Below are 21,473 nucleotides of genomic sequence, written 5' to 3'. Positions count from 1 at the left end.
ATAGGAATTAACTCCTGCACATTCAAGGATTGTGCTGTCCTTGGCATGGCTATTGAGAATGTAAAATGGAAGGAGAGCATCACACTTTGACAATTCTGGAACGTATAAGTATGTGATCTATATAATCTTGACTTCCTTTTGTAAACCACTAGCCAGGTAAATGATATGTCTGTGATGAAACTAAGGTTGCAGCTTATTCTTCTAGAGTAGTCCCAGCCCCAAGCACAAGGCTGGTGCACAACACCTGAAACTAGTCTTTCTGAGGAACTAATACTAGGCCTGGGTTCCTTTTCAAGAAAATATATGGAGCGAGGGGAAGGGGAGGAGGAAGGGGAGAGAGATTATGCTTCTTGTGTGCCCATGGAGGTAGAGGCCAGACTAGAGCATTAGAACCTCTGGCTCTGGAGTTACAGGTGGGTGTGAGCCATTTGATATGGATTTAGAAACTTAACTCACCTCCACTGGAAGAGAAACAAGTACTCTTTAACACCAGAACCATCTCTCTAGCCCCAAGTTTTTGAACTCTGTTGTTAGAACACTTACTTGGGCTGACTCTGGGCTCCTGTATTTGGCATTTGTGACTTTGAGGTAGTAGTTTACTGTCCCTGGTATAGTTTCTTATGTCAATTTTATTAAGAAGTTATGTGAATTTAAAAAATGTTTTTATATGAACATACTACAAAAACATACTAGAAGGGCCTGATAAGGTGCCTGGTCTTTTAAAAAGCAAGGTGTGGTAGTTTTGACTTAGAATTCCAACACTTGGGAAGCTCAGGGAAATGATTTTAAGTTTGAGGCCAAACATAGCAAGGTTGTTGTTTTAGAAATATTTAGAGTCTTAACTAAAAATAGATGGCAGAGAAAGATGGAAGTAATACTTATTTCCTATTACTGTTTGCAAATTACAAACTATATTTTTAGGGTTAGGGAAAAGGCTCTGGAAATCACCTGAAGCAAAGTTTTATTGTGTGACATCTATTTTCTTGAATTTTGAATTTTGTTATTAATTTTCAATATTCTAATTTTACCAAGAAAGATTGCCAATGTATTATCCTTTCTCATGTATACATTTTTTATAAATTGTTTGGATTCACCATTACTGTCATAATTATGTAAATATATGTATGTTACATATTTTTACCATAATTATAAATTAATAATGCATTTACCTTGAACTTTCTTGTTAAAAGGGTTATTTTCACTTGGAAATTGCCAAGATCTCTAGCTAGTTTCATGATATTATGTGTTTGGGGCTAGAAGGATCTGGGTTTTCTCATTTTAGGTGTGGTATGCTATCTCAGAGAGATAATGGATTAAAATAGTAAACATGTTTTGAAGAAATAGAACCAGGAAATTGCTATGAGATGCTGAAGTAGAAACAAAGTTTTAGGAATGTTTTAAGTTCATTCTTAAACACTGTTTTGCTATTGGGATATTCTCTTTCTAAATTTTAAAAGCGGCTATTAGTTTTTGTTTATATAGTAACTTTTTTTCTCATCACAGTAATTATATTAAAGGGAAACAATGAAGAAACTTCCCAGAAGTTACTAATTTGTTTCCTGACATGCATTACTTAGTTTTTTAAATCTTTTTTCCACAGACTTTTGAAATTTTTTATTGGATATTCTTTGTATTTACATTTCAAATGCTTTCTCCCCTTCTCATCCCCCCTTTCCCTCCACTTGTTTCCATGAAGGTGCTCCCTCTCCCAATCACCCTCTCCACCTCAGTGCCTTGGCATTCCCCTACACTGGGAAAATGTATCAATCACTGGACCAAGGGCCTCTTCTCCCATTGATGCCAGACACTGCTATCCTCTGTTACATATGCAACTGCAGCCATGGGTCTCCTCATGTGTGCTCAGGGGTTGGTGTTTTAGTCTATGAGAGCTCTGAAGGGTTTGTTGGTTGACAATGTTGTTCTTCCTATGAGGTTGCAAACCCTTTTAGCTCCTTTAGTCTTTCCTCTCGCTCCTTTATTGGGGTCCCTGTCTGGTTAGCTGCAAGCATCCTCAGCTGTATCTGTATTATTCTGGCAGAGCCTCTGAGGAGCCATCCATATCAGGTTCCTGCCAGTAAGCACTTCTTGGCATCAGCAATAGTGTTTGGGTTTGGTGGCTGTATATGGGATGGATCCCCAGGGAAGGCAGTCTCTGGATGATCTTTTTTCTCTAATCTCTACTCCTCTATTTGACCTTGTATCTCCTCCCATGAGTGTTTTATTCTACTTCTAAGAAGGACTGAGGCATCTACATTCTCTGGCCTTCCTTCTTTTTGAGCTTCATAAGGTCTATGAATTGTTTCTTGGGTATTCAAAGCTTTTGGAGACTAGTTTCCACTTACCAGTGAGTGTATGTCATGTGTGTTCTTTTGTGACTGGATTACCTCACTCAGGATGATAGTTTATATAGTTCCATCCGTTTTCCTCAGAACTTCGTGAAGTCATTGTTTCTAATAACTGAATAGTACTCTATTGTGTAAATGTATACCACACTTTCTGTATCCATTCCTCTGTTGAAGGACATTCCCAGATTCTGGCTATTATAAATAAAGCTGCTACGAACAAGGTGGAGCTTTGTTATATGTTGGAGCAACTTGGGTATATGCCCAGGGATGAAGTAGCTAGGTCTTCAGGTAGTACTATGTCCAATTTTCTAAGGAACTGCCAGACTGATTCCAGAGTAGTTGTACCAGCTTGCAACCCCACCAACAGTGGAGTAGTGTTTCTCTTTCTCTACATCTTCACCAATATCTGCTGCCATCTGAGTTTTTGATCTTAGTCATTCTGACTGGTATTTATCCACAAACTTTTAGAAACAAAACTAGCATTTTATTTTCTACCAAAAATGTTTCATAAATATAGGCTGTTCATTATTAAGCCTTTAATGGCTGTAACAGTTCATTGTATGGACAGGCAGTCCCTGTGTGCTCCTGTCTCTACCTTCCTCAGATCCTCTTGTTTTGAGAGCATTGGGATAAACATCCATATACATTTTTCTCTTGCCACTTTGTTTTGGTTGTTTCCTTCTAGTAAGTCTTAAAAGTAGACTTGAGATGGACTTTTCAAGGTAAGTTGAAAGTCTGTTTCCTTCTTAAATGTTTGATGTTGAGTGTTGACCAGATTGTTTACAACCTCATGTCTAAAGCAGACTTTGGAGCTGTTATTGTGTAACAAAAATAAATGTTTTTGTTTCTTGTGGACGTTCCAATTTACATTTTTGTCTCCTTAATTTTTCCTGTATTCTTGAGACTCCCAAATGTGTAATTTTTAGTCCTGCGGAATAAGTTTTAGGTTGAATTTCCTACTGATATTTTCATGGCTACCTCAAGTTTAATATGTCCAAAATGGAATCCTTAAGTTTGTAAAGAAGTAGTGAATTATAAAAGATTTTCTTTTAGTATTCATTTATTAAATTGATTTTATTGTTGATTGTTTACAAGTAATTGTCTTATTACAGAGTATGTTTTAGTAGCTTTTGAAACATTTGATATGTTGTTGATTCACTAGAATCACAAAAGTAGAAACTTTTGATTGGTTCAGTAATTGATACTAATACTAGTCAAGTTTAGCAATCGATTTTACCTTATTTTTAATGTCTGTGCACTAAAATACTTATCTAAAAATTTAAAATTGAATTTATTCTTTTAATTATCCATTGTTTTAAAATTATTTGTTCATTTACTTGAAACACATGCATACACACAGAGGGAGGGAGGGCAGAAGGGAGGGAGGAAGAGAGACAGACATATTAACAAACAGTGGTTTTGTACATGCTTCACTGAGTGCATACATCTAAAGACAAGAGCACTCATTTTTCCCTTCCCGAGGGGGAGGGAGTGGAGGAGACAGACGCACTGTAGATTTGCAAATACCACATTGAGTGCATAAAGAAGTTAGCCCACAGTGTCAGTAATTTCTCACCGTCTACCATCTGGTTACCAGGACTCAAACTTAAATGCTCCAGGTTGGTGACAAGCACTTTTACTCACTGAGCTGAGTGAATAAAAACACTTTTTGCCAAGCCTAATGACTTGAGTTATATCCCTAGAGCCCACAGGATGGATCTTCACAGGCAATCCATAATCTATGACTTAGCTTTCCCTAGTCCCCCCCCTGCCCAGTAAGTAATAAAGTGTGGAGAAGAGGTTTTCATTTGCATTTACCTAACAATTAGTGATATTGAGCTTTTTTCTATAAGTTTATTGATCATCTTTCATCCTTTTTTATTACTTATAAAGAAAAAAAAAACAGTTCAGCCATTTTCCCTCCTGGTCCCTCCTCCCACAGTTCCTCATCCCATTCTTCTGTTGTGGGACATCTGGGTTGTTTCTAGCTTCTGACTATTACAAATAAGGCCACTATGAACATAGTGAAGCATGTGTCCCTGTGGTATGGTAGGGCTTCTTTTGGGTATATGCCCAAGAGTGGTATAGCTGGGTCTTCAGGTACATCATTTCCAATTTTCTGAGTAACCTCCAGATTGATTTCCAGAGTGGTTGCACCAGTTTGCAATCCCACCAGCAATGGAGGAGTGTTTCTCTTTCTCCACATCCTCTTTTTTTATCTTTTAAGAAATACACTTCCACTCTCCTCCTAACACACCCCTGAGACAGAATCACTTTCTGTAACCAGAACTGGCCTGGAACCCAGAACTGTCTGTCCCTCAACTTGCAGTGTTCTTTTGCCTTAGTCTCCCCAGAGCTGCAGGATTTCATGTATGAACCACCATTCTTGGATTTCCTTTGCCTTTTGCCATTTGAGCTTCAGTAATTGAATTTAGGTCATCAGGTTTGGTGGCAAATGTTTTTATCTACTGAGACATCTTGCCTGTCTTACCTTTTGCCCATTTTAAAGTTTGATCATTTTTTTGTTCGGTTTTAGAGATTCTTTATGTATTTTGGATATTATTTCCATGTCATATATGTAGGTATTGTCTTCCTTTATTTGCGTTGCTCTTTTATTTTGCTAATGTTGTCCACTGAAACATATTTATTCCATACATATGTATATGGTATACAAACATGGATGTGTGTTCACATGTGTGTAGGTGCACATGTGTTGTGTACCTGAAGGTCTGGTATTGTTTGACATCTAGTGTCTTCTGTGGTCATTCTTTTTCTATATTGAGGCAGGATCTGTTGATAAATTTAGAGCATCTCCTGGACACTGACTCTAGACACCTGTCATGTCTACCAGGCTTTCGGTAGGTTTTGAGGATACAAGTTCTGGTACTTTTGGTTATGTGGCAAGTACTTTACTCATTGAACAAATTTTTTAGCCTCCACATTTTTAATTTCAGTGAAGGCTAGTTTGTTGTTCTTCAATCTATTGTGGTTTTGGTGCTGTGGCTAAGAAATCACCATCAGATCCAATTTCTTGAACCCTTTTCTGTTTTCATCACAAGAGTTTTACAGTTGTGTTTAGATTTCAGTTTTGGATTCATTTTGAGTTGGTGTTTATACCTGGGATAAGGTAGATATCAACTGCATTCCTGTGGGTGTCTAGCTTCTCCACCATTTGTTTGAAAGAACTCTCTTTGATGTTGAATGATCTTGGCCCTTTTTTACAAATTGTCCACGTATGTTATTTCTGGGTCTTCTGTCCTGTCCCTTCAGTCTGTGTCTCCCTCTATGCTTACGCAGGGTTATTTCAATTTGTGACATTAGTAAATTTGAAATAATAAAAAGTGAGTGAGTCCTTCAGTTTCATTCTTTTTCACGACTATTTTCAGTGATTCCTTTGAGATTCAATATAAATTTCAGAATGGCTTTTTCAAATGCTATAAAAAATAAGGATGTTGATAAAATTGCAGTGTTTGTAGATTGCTTTGGTAGTGTTGACATCTTAATACATAAAATTTTACAATCAATGGGTTTATAGTTGTGTCTAGTGACTAAAATTTTAAAAATTTTTAGTGTATTAATCTTTTTTTATTTCCTTAATTAATATACCTTATTTTATGTTAAGTATGTAGAAATGCAACAGATTTTTAAGGGATAGGTTTTTCTACTTATAATGCATGTTCCCCTTTCCAGTTTGGAAATTCTATTTTTTTTTTCTGTTTTTTTAAACTTCTGTCTAGAACTTCTACTCTGATGCAGAATAGAAATGGTAGGGAATGTGCCTTCTCTTATTTCTGATACTACAGACAAAGCTTTTAGTCTTCATCACTGAATATGGCATTAACTGGAACTTCATGCCTGGTTTGTTATACATTTTGTTATGAAGGTAGCATGTCATGAAAAATCTCATATAGTTCTTATTCTTTACAGTATGGCTCTTTTAGATGTTTGATCTTAAGTGTATGTGCGTGTGCGTGCCCGAGCACACACACACACACTTTGACATTACATTTTTGTTAATTTCTATGGTATTAGAACATGTCTATCCTTTGAAATTTGCTGATACTTTATGATCTAGCATGCAGTCACTTTTGGCGAGCATTTTATGTGTAACTGTAATTATAAAGATAGTATTTTCTGCAGTCAGGGGTGCTGTGTTCTGTGTGTCAGTGAAGTTGTTGATCTCATTGTGCCTCATTGATTGTGAACTGCTTGGTCCATGAGTTGCTGAGAATGAATACTCTGCTAAAATCAACTACTGTAGCTCATTTTAGATAGGTCTTTGGAGGTTGGCTTTGTGTACAGTCAGTTTTCTGTTTCTGATTTAGCTAATTTGGAAAAAGCCCATTTGTATACAAGTAAAAATCAATACAGTAGTAATACTGTGTGAGAAAACACATCCTCAATACATTTGGTAGAATATTGGACTCTCATGTAGACATTTTAAAGTCCATATCCTGGGTAGTAAAAGAGAATGTGTCTCTAATGTTGCGGGCAATATGACATTAGTAGAAGCTAACCTGCTGGTGGTGGTGGAGGCACAATCCTTTAATTCTAGTACTCTGGAGGCAGAGGCGGGTGGATCTCTGTGAGTTTGAGGCCAGCCTGGTCTACAGAGTGAGCTAGTAAGTTGTCATTGTAGGATATGTTATAATTGTGTAAGTTAAAAAAGCAAAATGATGAGCATGGGAAGATTAGTGAGCAGTGGTGCACTAATGTCAGGAAGTGAAGAACCATTGCTTACAAACATTCACGTTTTACACGGCCTCAATTTGCATGATAAAGTTGAAGTTTTATAGCCATATTATAAAAATGGCCATTTAATAGTATATGTAATATCAAAGATTTGGTCTCAAGAATTTACACATTCATATTCAACCCCCCCTCCAATAACTTATAGTTTCTTTTAACAAGTAGAATTGGTCTTAATTTTATCAAGAAGGTGGTATTTCAACTGAATCTTAACAGATAAGGAGGTTCTCATTCAATGGCCAAAGAAATAATATTCACTTAGATGTATAATAATGTAAAGTTTATGTAGTAGAATCTTTGTAGATTAATGAATAGTATTAAAATTTTAGCTGTAGAGTACACTGATTTAGACGAATTTATAAGGGCAAATTGGAGCCATTCATATTCATTATCTTTTGTATTAAGATCATCAGGAGCCATCAAGAATAGTATATGTTGTTGACAACATACAACAGAAATCTTATTCCAGTGTTTGTCCCTTTACTGGATGACCTTTGGCACATTACTTATTTCCTTCTGTGTCTCTGTATTTCTAGTCCTCATATTTACAAATGGAGATAATAAAGTGTAACCATGAGATTCTAGATAAGAATGAATGAGGATTTTTGTATACTTAGAAAAATGCCTGGATGTAAAAAAAAAAATCTCAGCAACATTGGCTGCTGTTGTTGTTGTTGTTGTTGTTATTATTATGTACATTGTAAAAAATTTCAAACACCAGCTGCTTTTACTTAGAGATAAAGGCACCAGTAGATCCAGGAGAACTTTTAGAGTATAAAGTCATTAAGACTTCAACCTGCTCACTCTATTTCTGTAGATAAAAATTATAGCCTAAGAATGTTTACTGTGTTAGCATAAAAGCAGATTTGAAATTTGTATAGCATTTAATGATTTACAAGTTGTACAGAATTGAAATTTTCTAATTTGTGTTTTCTTTTAGATTTTTAAGACAATTTCCGCAGCAGCCTTGGACCAGAGGATTAAATAATAGGAGCTCTATACGATGCATTAGGATATTGAAGAGAATTAGTTTCTGGATTCATTATTTGGACTATAAGGGAAAAAAGGTGACTGAAAATGGGGCGAAAGAAAATACAAATCACACGCATAATGGATGAGAGAAACCGACAGGTAAATCAATTTTTAATTTATTTAATTTTTCATCATATTTTTAAAACATAGCATAGAATGGTCAAATCTTTCTTAAATTTAATTTCAACTCTTAAGTGTTTAAAGTTCCAGAATAAATGTGAAATGTTAGATATAAAATTGTCTTTTTCTGTCATATACTTTAAAGAAACCTTCAAGTATATTTTTTCATGTATGCAGTAGAAAAGTAAAGTCACTGTAATCCTTCTGTTTTTACTTGTGTAGTTTACATACAGTGCTTAGTCTCTGGAACATGACTCACTTTTGCTAGTCCTTTGTGAGTGTTGTCAGAATATCAACTCTTATTATACTTAGGACTGTGCAGATTTACAATTACTGGTGAATGCTTTCTATTCACTTACATTCCATGGTTAATTGAGAAGAAATAAACATAGTTGAAGCTGTATTAGCTCACATATTTCTTAAGTACTTATATATATCATGTCAGCTCTAACTGATAAATTTGCAGGACCAGTGTCAGCAAGTTTTTGAAATTCAGGATAATTTCAGTATGATTCTGATCCATGAAAAGTCCAATGGTTGTATTTAAAACTGATTGACAATCTGTTTCTAAAACTGGCGGCCTGCGCTACTAGCACCCTCATGCCTGTTCATTTGCATAGTTTCTATATTGAGTAGTTGGTCTGGCCCATAGGCTCTTAATATTTGATGTCTGTAGTTTTAAGAAAAGTCAACTTTCTTTTTGATATAGAGAAAAGAAGAAAAAAGAATTTCAGAGACTGTTAGAGTAAGCTGCTCATTCCTCATGTTCAAAGCATGTGCAGTAGGGAGAGATGTTACCTGGGAAGTATGTCAGAGGTTTGAAGAACAGCTTCTGCAAGCTCAGGAAGATCTGCACAGCACTCAGATGTGCTTTCATAATGTCAGTGTAGAAGTTTAGCTGAATGCAGATAGAACTGTAAACACAGCTCAGTGAGGGGCAGGGGTGCAGTGTAGTGGGTGTTAATGGGAGTCATCACCAGAGTCCAGTTCAGTCCAGCTTGAAGTAAGTTTCAGTTCATAAAGACTGCTATAGTACATTAGGATGGTTGACAAAATAGAGGAGGTTAAAATAACTATCCTGTCATTGGAAAGAACGAGTCCAAGGAATATCACATATCAACATGTGAAGATGGTGGCATGTAGAGGAAGGAGTATCTGCTTTACGAGCACAGAGGTATAAATATTAAGTAAGCCTTGTGTGCAAGGTGAAAAATAGCATAGAATTTCCTAGCTCTCATCTCATGAATACCCATGGTTAAGCTGGGCACAGGTAGTTAGACCTCTATGTGTGTTGAAGACTGAATGTTTAAAGGGAAAGAGACTGTGCCTATTTAGACAGCTCTGTAGTAGGGATAAGCTGAGAGGATGACTGTCTGAAAAAAGATAAAGTTGAGCAGGAAGGGAGGGAGGGAAGATTTGGGAGGAGTCATGGAGGGGATGAATATGATAAACTGTACAAAACCATCACTGAAGTAATAATTTTGACATCTTATAAGTCCTGTTACTACTGTGGCTGAATATTGAATTGAGATGAAAATAAAGTATCCATTGTTTTGTAGAATAAATGCATTCTTGACCAGTTGCTTCTAGAGAAAGTATAATATATCAAATTTTGTTTTCCAGTTGGCTTATGTTATAAACGCAAATAATTTTTATGTATGATTAAAAGGCATCTCATTTGAGGAGGAAAAAGATATTTTTAACATTCTAGCCAATATTTTACATACATATTACAAGTAAATAACTTCCTCCTTTCTTCCCTTTTTCTCTCTGCAAAGAAAGGAGAGAAGATATAATTGGGCAATTTGTTTTTTAGATTAAATTTGGCATAGGTACATCTGTCATAAACTAAAATGGTATCTTACTACTTTTCAAAAAGTGAAATCAGAGTTTAAAATTTTTACTTCCATATAAAGGAAAATAGTTTCTAGTTTACCCAAATTAAGTATACTTTTAAGGGTCTAAATTATATTCTGGAAAATCATTAAAATATAGATATTTATTCTCTCTAGAAGATTTAAGTATATAGCATATAAAAATGTGATCAGATATCAGGGAGAGTTTATGTAGGAGTCTGTAATTTATAATGAGATAATCTAGGAAAATACAATAGAAAAGCTAGTAGCAGGTAGAGTTTTGAATTCTAAGTGTGAATTAAACTATACTCAAAGTCTGGAAAATCTGTGACATACCCTGTCTCCTAGTCTCCAGCCCCAAGGGAAGTCACTTAAACTAGTCTTCGACACTGGAGAGTAAATACGCATGCTGTTCCTATTTATTTGTACAGTATGTGTTCTTTTGAGCAGTTCTATACTTGTAACATTCATGACTGTTGCTTTTGCATGTAAATGTGTGTCAGCTTATTTATATATTTTTATCAGTGTATAAAATATAACATAATTTATGGATTTGTATTTATCTGTCTTAAATAGACATTTTTTTCTACTTTCATACTATCATGAAGAGTTCACTTCATTCTTATTTTGTGCACATGAATATTTATTTGGTCATATATCTCCTACAGTAATTGAGTTAGAGAGGTTTTGTCTGGTTAGCTTTTTTGATGGTGGACAGAGCTTCCTTTTTTTAAAAAACAAATTTGAACAAACACACATAACAACAAACCAATAAGACAAAAATAACAATAAAAACACTTCAATCTCAGCACACATGAAAACATGGAGTTCATTTTATTTAGTTTATATTGGCCAGCTGTGTCTGAATATAGGGTCTGCCTAGGAGTGTAGTTGATAATACCAACGATAGCTCCACTGGAGAAAACTGGTTTTCTCTTCCCAGAAACTAGTTTCAAACAGTCTGTGGGTTAGGAGTAGGACTTTGCATTTTCTCTCCCTTCTCAGTGCTGGGGCATTGTATGGCTTGAACACACACATCTGATGTGTGCTGCCAAATTCTCTGTGAATTCATGCAGTTTGACTTAGGGTTAATGCCAGGTGCAGTCACGTTGACAGCGAAGAGTAACAATCTCTCTCTCTCTCTCTCTCTCTCTCTCTCTCTCTCTCTCTCTCTCTCTCTCTCTCTCACACACACACACACACACACACACACGTATTAAAGGGACAGTCTTACTAAGGTACCCAAGCTGGTTTCATAAGTGGGTTCGAGTGACCCTTCTACTTTAGTCTCCTCAGCTGCTTAGACTATGAGCATGGGATAGCATTTTAGGTTCTGCTAGGGTTACCTTTCTGTTCTTTTTATTGTTGCTGATGCTGTTTATATCGTATTTCAGAACTTTCATTTGCCAAAGGCAGTGAAGAGATTTTGTTTAAATTATAAGGACAGTTGGACTGTTACATGTCACACCATTTAATCACCACGGTTGATCGAGCTGAATTGGCTGTCTAGACAAGTGTCTTCTGTTTTCTCACCCCTGGTGTCTGCCTGGTGAAGATCACGTTACCTCTCCAGGTGGACTGTTCTTTGGTCAAACATTTATGGGTAACTGCACTCCCTCCTCCGACCTCCAAATGAGGCTAAGAAATTATTCTCTGCTTTCTTCTAGAGGAGTTTGTTTCACTTTTCATGTTTTGGTTTTATTATTCATTTGGAATTTATGTTTGAGTTGAAATGTAGGAAAATTATTATTTTTCTTATTGGGTATTCAGTGACCCTGTATAATTCATTGCATTTCTCTCCTGCCTGATTTTGAGTAAAATAAAATGTATTTGTGGGTTTATTTCTGGACCCTGTATTTTGCTGCATTTGCTTATTTGTATATCCTTGCTCAGTTCTACACTATTGCAGTCACTGTAATTTGCTATCTGGTAGCATAGTTGGCTGCCATTGTATTTCTGCAGAATAAGCTGGCTGTCTTTCCCTTTCTTTTTCCAAATGAAACTGTCAAGTCAATGTTTGCACAAAGGCAACCAATCAGGAACCTTCCTGGACTCAGGAGTTTTCCCCACTAAATATGTGCATCCATTTAGGGACACAAGACTTTATAATATTAGGTCTTATCAACTGTGAACATTCTTACTTTTCATTTGATTTTTATTAGTTCTATCCATAGGGCATGATACTTTTGAATATGTGGACCTTAGACATTATTTTACTTATTTCTAGATATTTGCTTTTAAAAACATAGCTGGGGGGTGGGGGTGGGGGCTGGTGAGACTGCTTAGTGGTTAAAAGCAGTGACTGTTCTTCCAGAGGACCTGAGTTCAACTCCCAGCAAACACTGTGGCTCACAACCATCTGTAATGGGATCTGATGCCCTCTTGTGGAAGGTCTGAAGACAGCAATAGTATACTCATATACATAAAATCAATAAATCTTTAAAAAAACAAAACAAAAACATAGTTCTCCAAATCTTCTTTTTTAAAATTTTATTTATTATTATTACTTTGAGTGAGTGTATAATTTGTTTTTGAGGTACAGCACACTTGTGGAGGCCAGGGGACAACTTTGTAGAGTTGTTTTTCTTCTTCCACGTTATGTGGGTTGTAGGGATTGAACTCAGGTTCTTAGATTAGCATGGAAAGTGCCTTTGCTAGCATCTCACTAACCCCTAAATTAGTGTTTTCTGTAGTTCTGTTGCTAAGTACTATTTATAAAAGCATAGTTCTTTTTCATATGAATGTTAGCTAATAACCTTGCTTGAGATCACCTGCTTCTTCTTCTAATACTTGATATGTATTTCTGCTTATTGAGATGCAGATACCTTCATAGACATAAGAGGAAAAACACTAAATTTTTTTTTTTCAGAGGTCGGATATAGAAAAAACTGGCACAAAGATTTCTGTGTTCATTATTTGGAAGTCTTGTCAGTCCTGCCATATTTGCTACAGATACTTTTTTTGTAAAAGAAAATGAGATATTTAGTCTGTAATTTTTCCATAGACCTGTTCATCTTTTCCGTACAAAGATAATTACTTATTCACTTTTTTCCTTAATGTGCACTCACTGAAAGCATATTATTTTACTCTTGTATCTGGATGGCTTTACTTTCTCACATGCTGGTGTGGTAGTTTCTCCTGGCTTTTGCTTTTTGTAATCTGACTCATTCCTTCAGTTCAGCTGCTTGTTCATCATGCTCATAGCAAAGATCACGCGTGTGCTGTCCACTTCCTACTGTTCAGATAGCTGCTGTATGTGCGAGTAAACGTTACTTCCTTAAAAGTGGGCAAGTACTATTTCTGTGACAGGTATCAGTTACAGAGGAACATTTCTTAGAAGTTCTTTGTGGTCTGAACTTTAGGTTTCTGTAGTGTTAAACTGTGCTCAGTCTCCCTTATTCTTTGTTCTTGTTGTTTTCTTGTTGTTCCTAAAATGTATCTATAAACAAATATACCAACTTGTTGATAAAATTTACATACATATTTTAGAAGTTATTCATTAGTATGTGTGTTTATATCTGTGTGTGTGAAAATGCTGGCATGTGCAGGACTGTGTACAGATAGAATTCAGGAGGCAACTTCTAGGAATTCTCTCCTTCATTGTGGTGTCTTGGGATTGCACTTAGATTGTGTGATTTGCCTATGGGCCCAAGATTTTGAAATCTTTAAAACAACAGCAACAACAACAATATTCTGTGTTTTATATTTAGTAGAAAACTAAAGTATGTTTAAAAAACTAAAATATCTTTAAGATAGATATTGAGAGATATTACATAAAAAGTGGTTTGGCTATATGGCAGAATTTACATATTCAGTCTGTCAAACAGTACATTATATTAGCTACTTAAATTTTTTAGTTAGGTAGAAGTTCATTGGCCAATGAGATATTTAAGTGATCATAGATTATACTTTCTGTACTTGAGAAACGTAAGACCATAAAATGACTTTGAGAATATTAAGATCTGTGAAATTAAGAGAAAAATATTTATTCCTAGATGTGTAGCTATTCAGATGCATTACCAAAAGAAAGGAAAGCTGATACCTTATCTTAATGATAATTGTTAAGCTATTCTACTGTCTTTACGTTTTTCACTTTACAGAGAAAGTGAAACAAATAGCATTATTTTTATTGTTGTTCTTCTTTTGCACAAACATACCACAGCTATAACTTGGAGGTACATTGTAGTAGTGATCGTATGCCTGTGAGGAACAACCGTGTCCTCAGTGGCTTTCTATGACAGAAGAAATCCTGGCTCGTCAGTAGCTAATGCAGTGTTCATTAGTCTAGTCTAGAGCAGCACTTAAGAGTTCCTAAGGAGATAAGTATATGGTATTTTAAAGTTCTGAACAAATCAGCATAAAGATACATTTGTATAATAGTGTTCACCTATATGCTCTCCTGTCTCTCTCATATGCTAATTTTCTGTGTATCTCCTTTGTGTGGTAAGTTGCCTGTTTATTATATCTTTTGTCCATCTTTGAAAATCAGATTTTTAAAATTTTCTTATTATTGAGTTTTAGTGTTTTACGTATGTTGGATAATGTGTGAGGTATTGTTTACCAAATGTATCTTTGGTTTTTTTTTTTATTTTCTTACAGGACACACACACACACACACACACAGAGAGAGAGAGAGAGAGAGAGAGAGAGAGAGAGAGAGAGAGAGAGAGAGAGAGAGAGAACGGAAGCCTCAAATTTCAGTAAAATTAAGTTAAATGTCTTCATATTTTGGGTTTTGTTGCGAACAAGGCTAAAAGTAACAAGTTATTGATGAGGCCAGGTGTGGTGACAGGTGCAACTGTGTAACTGCAGCTCAGGAAGCTGAGGTGAGGGTTTGTGGGGGTCTGGAGTTCTAGGTTTATGTCTAAGTTTCTGTCAGAATCCAGGCTGGCCTGCACCCTGCCTTTTGAAGAAGAAATGTAAAGGGTCATACTAAACCCCATTTCATTCATGAGCCTTGTAAACTCACATTTTATATTTAGGTCTTGCATCCATTTTAAGTTAATTTTTTTTGTAGGCATAAGGTCTATAACTGAGTTTATTTCTAAATATAAAGTTGTTTGAGCATGGTCTGTTTTAAAGCTTCTTTACTCAGTGTTTTTAACTTCTTTGTAAAAGACCATGTGACTGTGTGTCTATGGTTCTATTTCTCTTTGCTGTCCCATGTCTTTTGGCATGTCCTTTGGTCAATGCCACCTAGCCCTAATTATTAGAGGCTTATTTTACGTATTAAAGCACTTTGTTCTTGTTTTTCAGTGTTCTTTTGGCTCTTCTGGAGTTTATAACTTTAAGACTTGTCTACATTCAGGCTTCAGCAAATTTGGGATCTGAGTTCACCATGCTTCTGACACTTTGTTACAAGACTAAACTATTTAACATAGGATCAACTAACAAACTTTGTTTCTTGTTGTTTAGCTAGCAGCGTTGGAAACTCAGTTTTATGCACACTGGCACATACGTGCTTTCAGCAGCTGTATTTTTAATTGCCAAAATCAGAAAAACACTAGTGTGTTCTTCCATGCATGAATGGAGTAATAAACTGCAGCAGATCCAAATAATTGATTATCATTGAGTCGTTTTAGTAAAAATACTTTCTCTGATAATATAAATGTGCAATGCCTGCTATATATATATATCGAAACCCGAGGACTGTAAGCCATGGAGTTTGAGTGAATCTGATAGGATAAATGTACTCTTCTGCCAGGGAACATTGATAACAGAGGAGAGCATGCATAATCAGAGATGGGAGATTTGGGAGAAATTGTTGTGCCTCTTACCCCTAAAATTACTGTCTAATGTTAAAAATAGACTCGGTGTTTCAGGTAAAATGAAGTCTGCATTTAGAAGGCTTACAAGTACTATATTAACATTAATTTTCAATTCATCAACTTTGGTGCCATTTTTGAAACATTAAAAAAAACTGATTGCTGAGAAGGCATCATCTAAGCTTACTATGGTTGGAATATGTTGGAATAATGAAGAGGAGATTGTTATATGCTAAGTTCTCTGATTCGCCAACTCCTTCCTTTAGCATCAACCATTTGTGATTTGTAACTTCAAAGAAGTGCTTTTGAAGATGCACTTTTGGGAAGAGCAGAGAGGCTGAGATGGCCAAGTGAGTACAGTGCTTGCTGCTCAGCCACGAGGACCAACACTCTGATCCTCAGCATCCATAGAGAAGTCGGTTATGAGATGGTAGTTCCTGTAACACCCCACCCTCTGTGATGGTGGAGCAGAAACAGGCTTACCGTCTGTAGAGCTTGCTAGCCAGCCACACTAGCCAGTTGGTGATTACACTGACTTGAATAAAATGGAAGGACTGGAGAGATGACTTAGTGTTACCAGTGCTTGTGCTCTTACAAACACCATCACCAAACAGCTTACAAACTGTTTGCATTTCCAACTCCAAAGGATACAGTACCCTTTTCTGGCCTCTGTGGACACCTGCATACATATGGCGTGCACTCAAACAAGGTAGTGGAGGTGGCTGGAGAAAATGGCTCAGTGGTTAAGAGCATGCACTTCTTTTGCAGAGAGCCTGAGCTTGTTCTTGGCACTCACTTTGGGCAATTCACAGTAACCTGTAACTTCAGACCCACAGGTTCTGACACCCTCATCTGGTTCCCAGGCACTTCATTTATGTGCACATACTACCACACAGACACTCATACGTGCATATAATTAAACACAAATCTTTTAAAAGAGATGGAAATGTACAAAAGAGGATACTCGACACTGACCTCTGGCCCCCATACATGTGTAAACCCATGTGTAATATGCCAACACACACATGCACATACACACTTTCCTCCACAATACACAGTAAAAAAGAGCAATAGAAACTATTCTCTGTATTGATTATGAACATTTAAAGAATTGTGTGTTAAGCTTCCCCAGTGCATAATTTGAAGACACATTACTTATCCTAAACACTATGATATTAATCGCTGATTTTCAAAGTATCTGTGGAGTTCAAAACTTCATTGTAGCTATATCTAGGTAATCAAGACATAAGTAATTTAAAATGAACTATTTCAATACCACATACAATGCTCTTTACTATTTGTGAAATAGTGTGTTTAATAATGGTATAAATGTTATGCCAGGATTTTAAAAATCTGCACTCATAAGTCTAATAAAAACTAAAAATGAGCTGGGCATGATGGTACATGCTTTTAGTGTCTGTGAGTTGGAGGGTAGCCTGGCCTACAAAGTGAATTCCAGGCCAGCCAGAGCTGCATTATAAGATCCAGGTGAAAAAGAATCAACAACAAAAAAATCTTTTTAATGACAATAGTACAATAAGTTAATACTTAAATGAAAAAATTAAGGCAGTTTAGTAAAGCAATAAGTTTATCTGGATAAGAATTTTTAGATAGATAAAGGATAAGTTATATAATAGGAAAATGATAAAATATAAGTAACTTTATAAAGAAAGGAAATCTCAAACAGATTGCCAAGTTGTTATAAATTGGTACACATACTGAAGAGATTATTATTTATGCCTATCATTAACAAAGATTAAAATGAGCAAGTAATTATACCAATATGAAATATGCCTTCATGATAGTTTTGTAAGAGAATAAAATTCCTTATATGTTTATACAAACATATGTATATGACAGAAGAGGAAAACTGCCATGTGAGCAACAGGGTAAATGCATATTATGTTTTTTTTTTTTTAAAGGTAAAGGAAGCAGCCATACTGGAGATGTGCTTTAATGCATATTCCTCAGATAGGGAACATAATGAAGTTCCTAAAGTAGGAACTTTATAAGCATTGATAAGGAACACATGTATATGCAAAGTCAGGCCAAGGTCATTCAGTAGTAAAAGGGAGATGGATGGATGCAATAAAGTTATATAAGGACCTAGAGAATAGATTGTTTTTACTGCATACTGAGTGACTTTGATGTTATTTACACTGCAATGAGGAACACCAAGCTCCCACTTAAACAGGTTGTCAGCTACTGGATGAGTTGGGAAATGTAATAATGACTACATGGACAGCATAGATGAGAGGTGTGGCGGTATACATGGATAAGGGAAGACACCAGGTCTGTGTCAGAGGTGAAGTCAACAGTTTGCTGGTGGTGTGGAGTATTAAATAGTAGTCAGCATAATGTAAATCGGTTTTGTTGTTTGAATAGATGAGAATACATTTACTGAACCAGATAAGACTGGAAAGAGCTTATTTCTTGCTTTAAAAATCATGGTACATAATACCACTAGTCAAAATGTGTGCGGATAAAAGGGAAAGGACCCCTAGTTGAAAGCCTATAGGCACCTAAATGCATGAGGTCTGAAGAGGAGGTAGGTAAAGGCTGAGAGGAAGCAATGAGTTTAGTTCATAAACAGCTGGGATAGAAATGTTTAAAGAGCATGGTCGGTTTTGTCAGACATTGCTGTGGTGGAAAGTAAGATAACCAATGATCATTGACTTTAATGATACAAATTTGAGACTACCGATGATGGTATTGAGAACAGTCTTAGTGAAATTTGGGAACTGGGGGGTCTTATTCTAATGGTTAAGAAGAGAGTATGTTGTGTGAAACTGAAGTCAACTAGAAACCAGACATTTCTTTTCGGTGTTTTTATTTTAAAGTAGAGATGGTTAGGATTGGAAGAGATCCCAGAGTACATTTACAAGATTATAGTATTTTATTTAGCAGAGCAAAATACAATCATAGCATAAGAAAAAAGCATGCAAGAATGAGTAGGGTTAGATATTAGTAAGGGCAAAGTTAAGAGAAGGAAAAGTTAAGTGTGGATGAAGCAACTAAAAATTGCTATATATGGGGACAGAATTCTGAGGTGGGGCTTTTCTCCCCCTGTGTGAAGTAGATTTGGAAGAAAACGAAGTAGTGGGAGACAAGAAGATGATTCTGACAGACATGGAGTTAGGAGGGTTAGGCATCATCGCATGAGATGTATGTGTCGGTTCAGAGACAATTGATATATGTTTGGATAGTCAGTTCTTGCCTGGCACTATGTCAGGCAAGTGTGCTAATGAGAGAAGAGGAAAGGATGCATGTGAGAAGAGATAGTTATGCATCTCTAATCTGAATTCCAAATGTCTTCAAAATTTGAAACTTTTTGGGTTCTGACACAGTACCACAGTGGAAAATCTCATACAACTCACTTAGGGGGTGTTTTCAAAATGTAGGTACACTAAAAATAATGTGAGAAATTGCATTAAAATTGGATGCTTGGGGTATGTATGAATGATATGTCTAGGACGAGGTCCTAGCGCACTGAAACAGCATATTGGGTATCTTTAGGATAATTCATTGTTAGCACGCACACATTTCAGAAATACAGAAAAGCCTCAAATGTTAAAGATGGTTTAGTTCTGAGCATTTTGGATGAGTGTTCCTTGACCTACATTAACATGCTGGTAAGGTGACTAGATCTGAGGGCTTGAAAGGCAAAACAATGTCTGCAGAGCTGACACAAAAGTAAAGAAGGTAGAAAAGAAGTCATCAGAGTGAACTTGAGAGATTGAGAATTTTAGGTGCTGTGATCATTGGTGGTAGTGCTGAGGATGCAAAACTGGGTGACAAGCGTTTGGGGTGGTTGGAGTCCAGTGTGGGAGCAGGACTGGAAAGGCAGTCAGGTGGCACTTCTTGAGGAATAGTGACAGGACTATGTGTCACTTCATCCTTGCACTGGGAGGGTCATTGGATGGTGTGATTTCATGATAGAAGCTTTAAAATAGCTGAGCATTTTAAAGGGAAAAGTACTGTGGAGGGGGGGGGAACTTCTCTTCCAGGAACTTTTAGAATAAGGGATTGTTATGGGCAGGACTGGGAGGACAGAAGGGTGGGGGGGCTACTATTGGGATGTAAAGTGAAGAGATAAATTATGGGAAAGTGTATTGTAAAAGTATGTAAATGTAATGTCTACAGACTTTGTATCATTCCAAGTCCAGTATACAAATAGTTATCCAAATGAAAAGTGAACTATATCAAGTGTGATAATGGTAAAATAAACATTAAATCCCCAAAACAAAGCAAAAACCATGAAAAAATTGGTCTCAGAACTGCCTCAGTTAGCAGATTTTAATTAGAGTAATGGGAAAGGAAGATGGATGGCATCAGATAATCTGGCTGGTTTTAGACTGAATTTTAGTGGAGACATTAAGAAGGCTTACCAGGGAAACGAAGCATAGCTTAAGTTTGATTAGTGGTTTTACTTAACCAGTTAGAAACAGATCTAGGAGGGTTGGTGGTTTCTGATGGTACCAATTTAGAGTGAAATTTAAGGACCACTCGTCAGCTATTTCCTTGCCTTCTGTAGTATAGCCACAGCCAAGGATAAAATAATACCTCTTTTCCAGAGCCTTTGGGCAAAATGGAGGGGGGAGGTTTGTGTGGGGCATGAAGCTAGGAATGTTTGACCTTTGAAATCTGGCTCAGTATAAAGAAGAACTCATTAAAGAGACTTAATTTCAAGTACAACTAAGCTTTTAATTAAAATTTTGTTTCTTTGTCTAGGTTACTTTTACAAAGCGGAAGTTCGGGCTGATGAAGAAGGCCTATGAACTGAGCGTGCTGTGTGACTGCGAGATCGCGCTCATCATCTTCAACAGCTCCAACAAGCTGTTCCAGTACGCCAGCACCGACATGGACAAGGTGCTGCTCAAGTACACGGAGTACAACGAGCCGCACGAGAGCAGGACGAACTCGGACATTGTTGAGGTAACACATATTCATAACGAGTGAATTATAAATAGTACTTAACTTAAGAAGTAACATTAACTCTCACATTGCTTTGTATTTCTCAAACAGAACTATTTTATAGAAGGACTTAAGAGTTGCTATTTGTTGTCTCAGTTTGGCTGTAAAACGTCTATTTATTCAAACAGAATGAACTAAGATCTCTACCATACAAAGCTAATGTTTAAGTGGTATAATTTATTTTATCAGCAATTACTTTTTTGCTTAAAAACAATGCCGGTAACTTTAATACATCTCTGTTATTTCACTATAATGTATATTTGTAATAACTCACATTAAACATAATGAAAGGGGAACAAATTTTTAACAGTGCCTTATGTGTAAGAGCTTGTCCTGTCTTATTTGACCACATTCTATTTAGTATCTTTCATAGTTTTGTTAACCTAATTAAGTTTAAAACAAAACAAGAGGTTTTATGTTTGATTTTATTTTGTTTGCTTCCTTCCCTCCCTCCCTCCCTCCCTCCCTCCCTCCCTCCCTCCCTCCCTCCCTTCCTCTCTCCCTCCCTCCTTCCTTCCTTCCTTCCTTCCTTCCTTCCTTCCTTCCTTCCTTCCTTCCTTCCTTTCTTCCTTCCTTCCTTCCTTTCTTCCTTTCATAAGGCAGAGATTCACTATACAACTTAGGCTGATCTT

General features: G+C 36.4%; 1 protein-coding gene across 6 annotated transcripts in view; it reads left to right on the top strand.

Moving 5' to 3' along the window:
- Positions 1–21,473, top strand: part of MEF2A (myocyte enhancer factor 2A) — a 117,828-nt gene that overhangs the window by 41,941 nt on the left and 54,414 nt on the right. For all 6 annotated transcript variants that reach the window (XM_080914113.1, XM_080914115.1, XM_080914112.1 and 3 more), the window contains 2 exons: positions 8,035–8,225; positions 20,599–20,802. In XM_080914113.1, coding sequence (XP_080770239.1) covers positions 8,172–8,225; positions 20,599–20,802 — 258 coding nt within the window. In that variant the 5' untranslated portion in view covers positions 8,035–8,171. The remainder of the gene's footprint in view (positions 1–8,034; positions 8,226–20,598; positions 20,803–21,473) is intronic.

This window comes from Micromys minutus (genome assembly GCF_963924665.1).
Source record: "Micromys minutus genome assembly, chromosome: 3".
In the NCBI taxonomy this organism is placed as follows: domain Eukaryota; kingdom Metazoa; phylum Chordata; class Mammalia; order Rodentia; family Muridae; genus Micromys; species Micromys minutus.
Note: the sequence above shows the minus strand (reverse complement) of the source record. Positions and strands in the feature narration are given on the sequence as shown.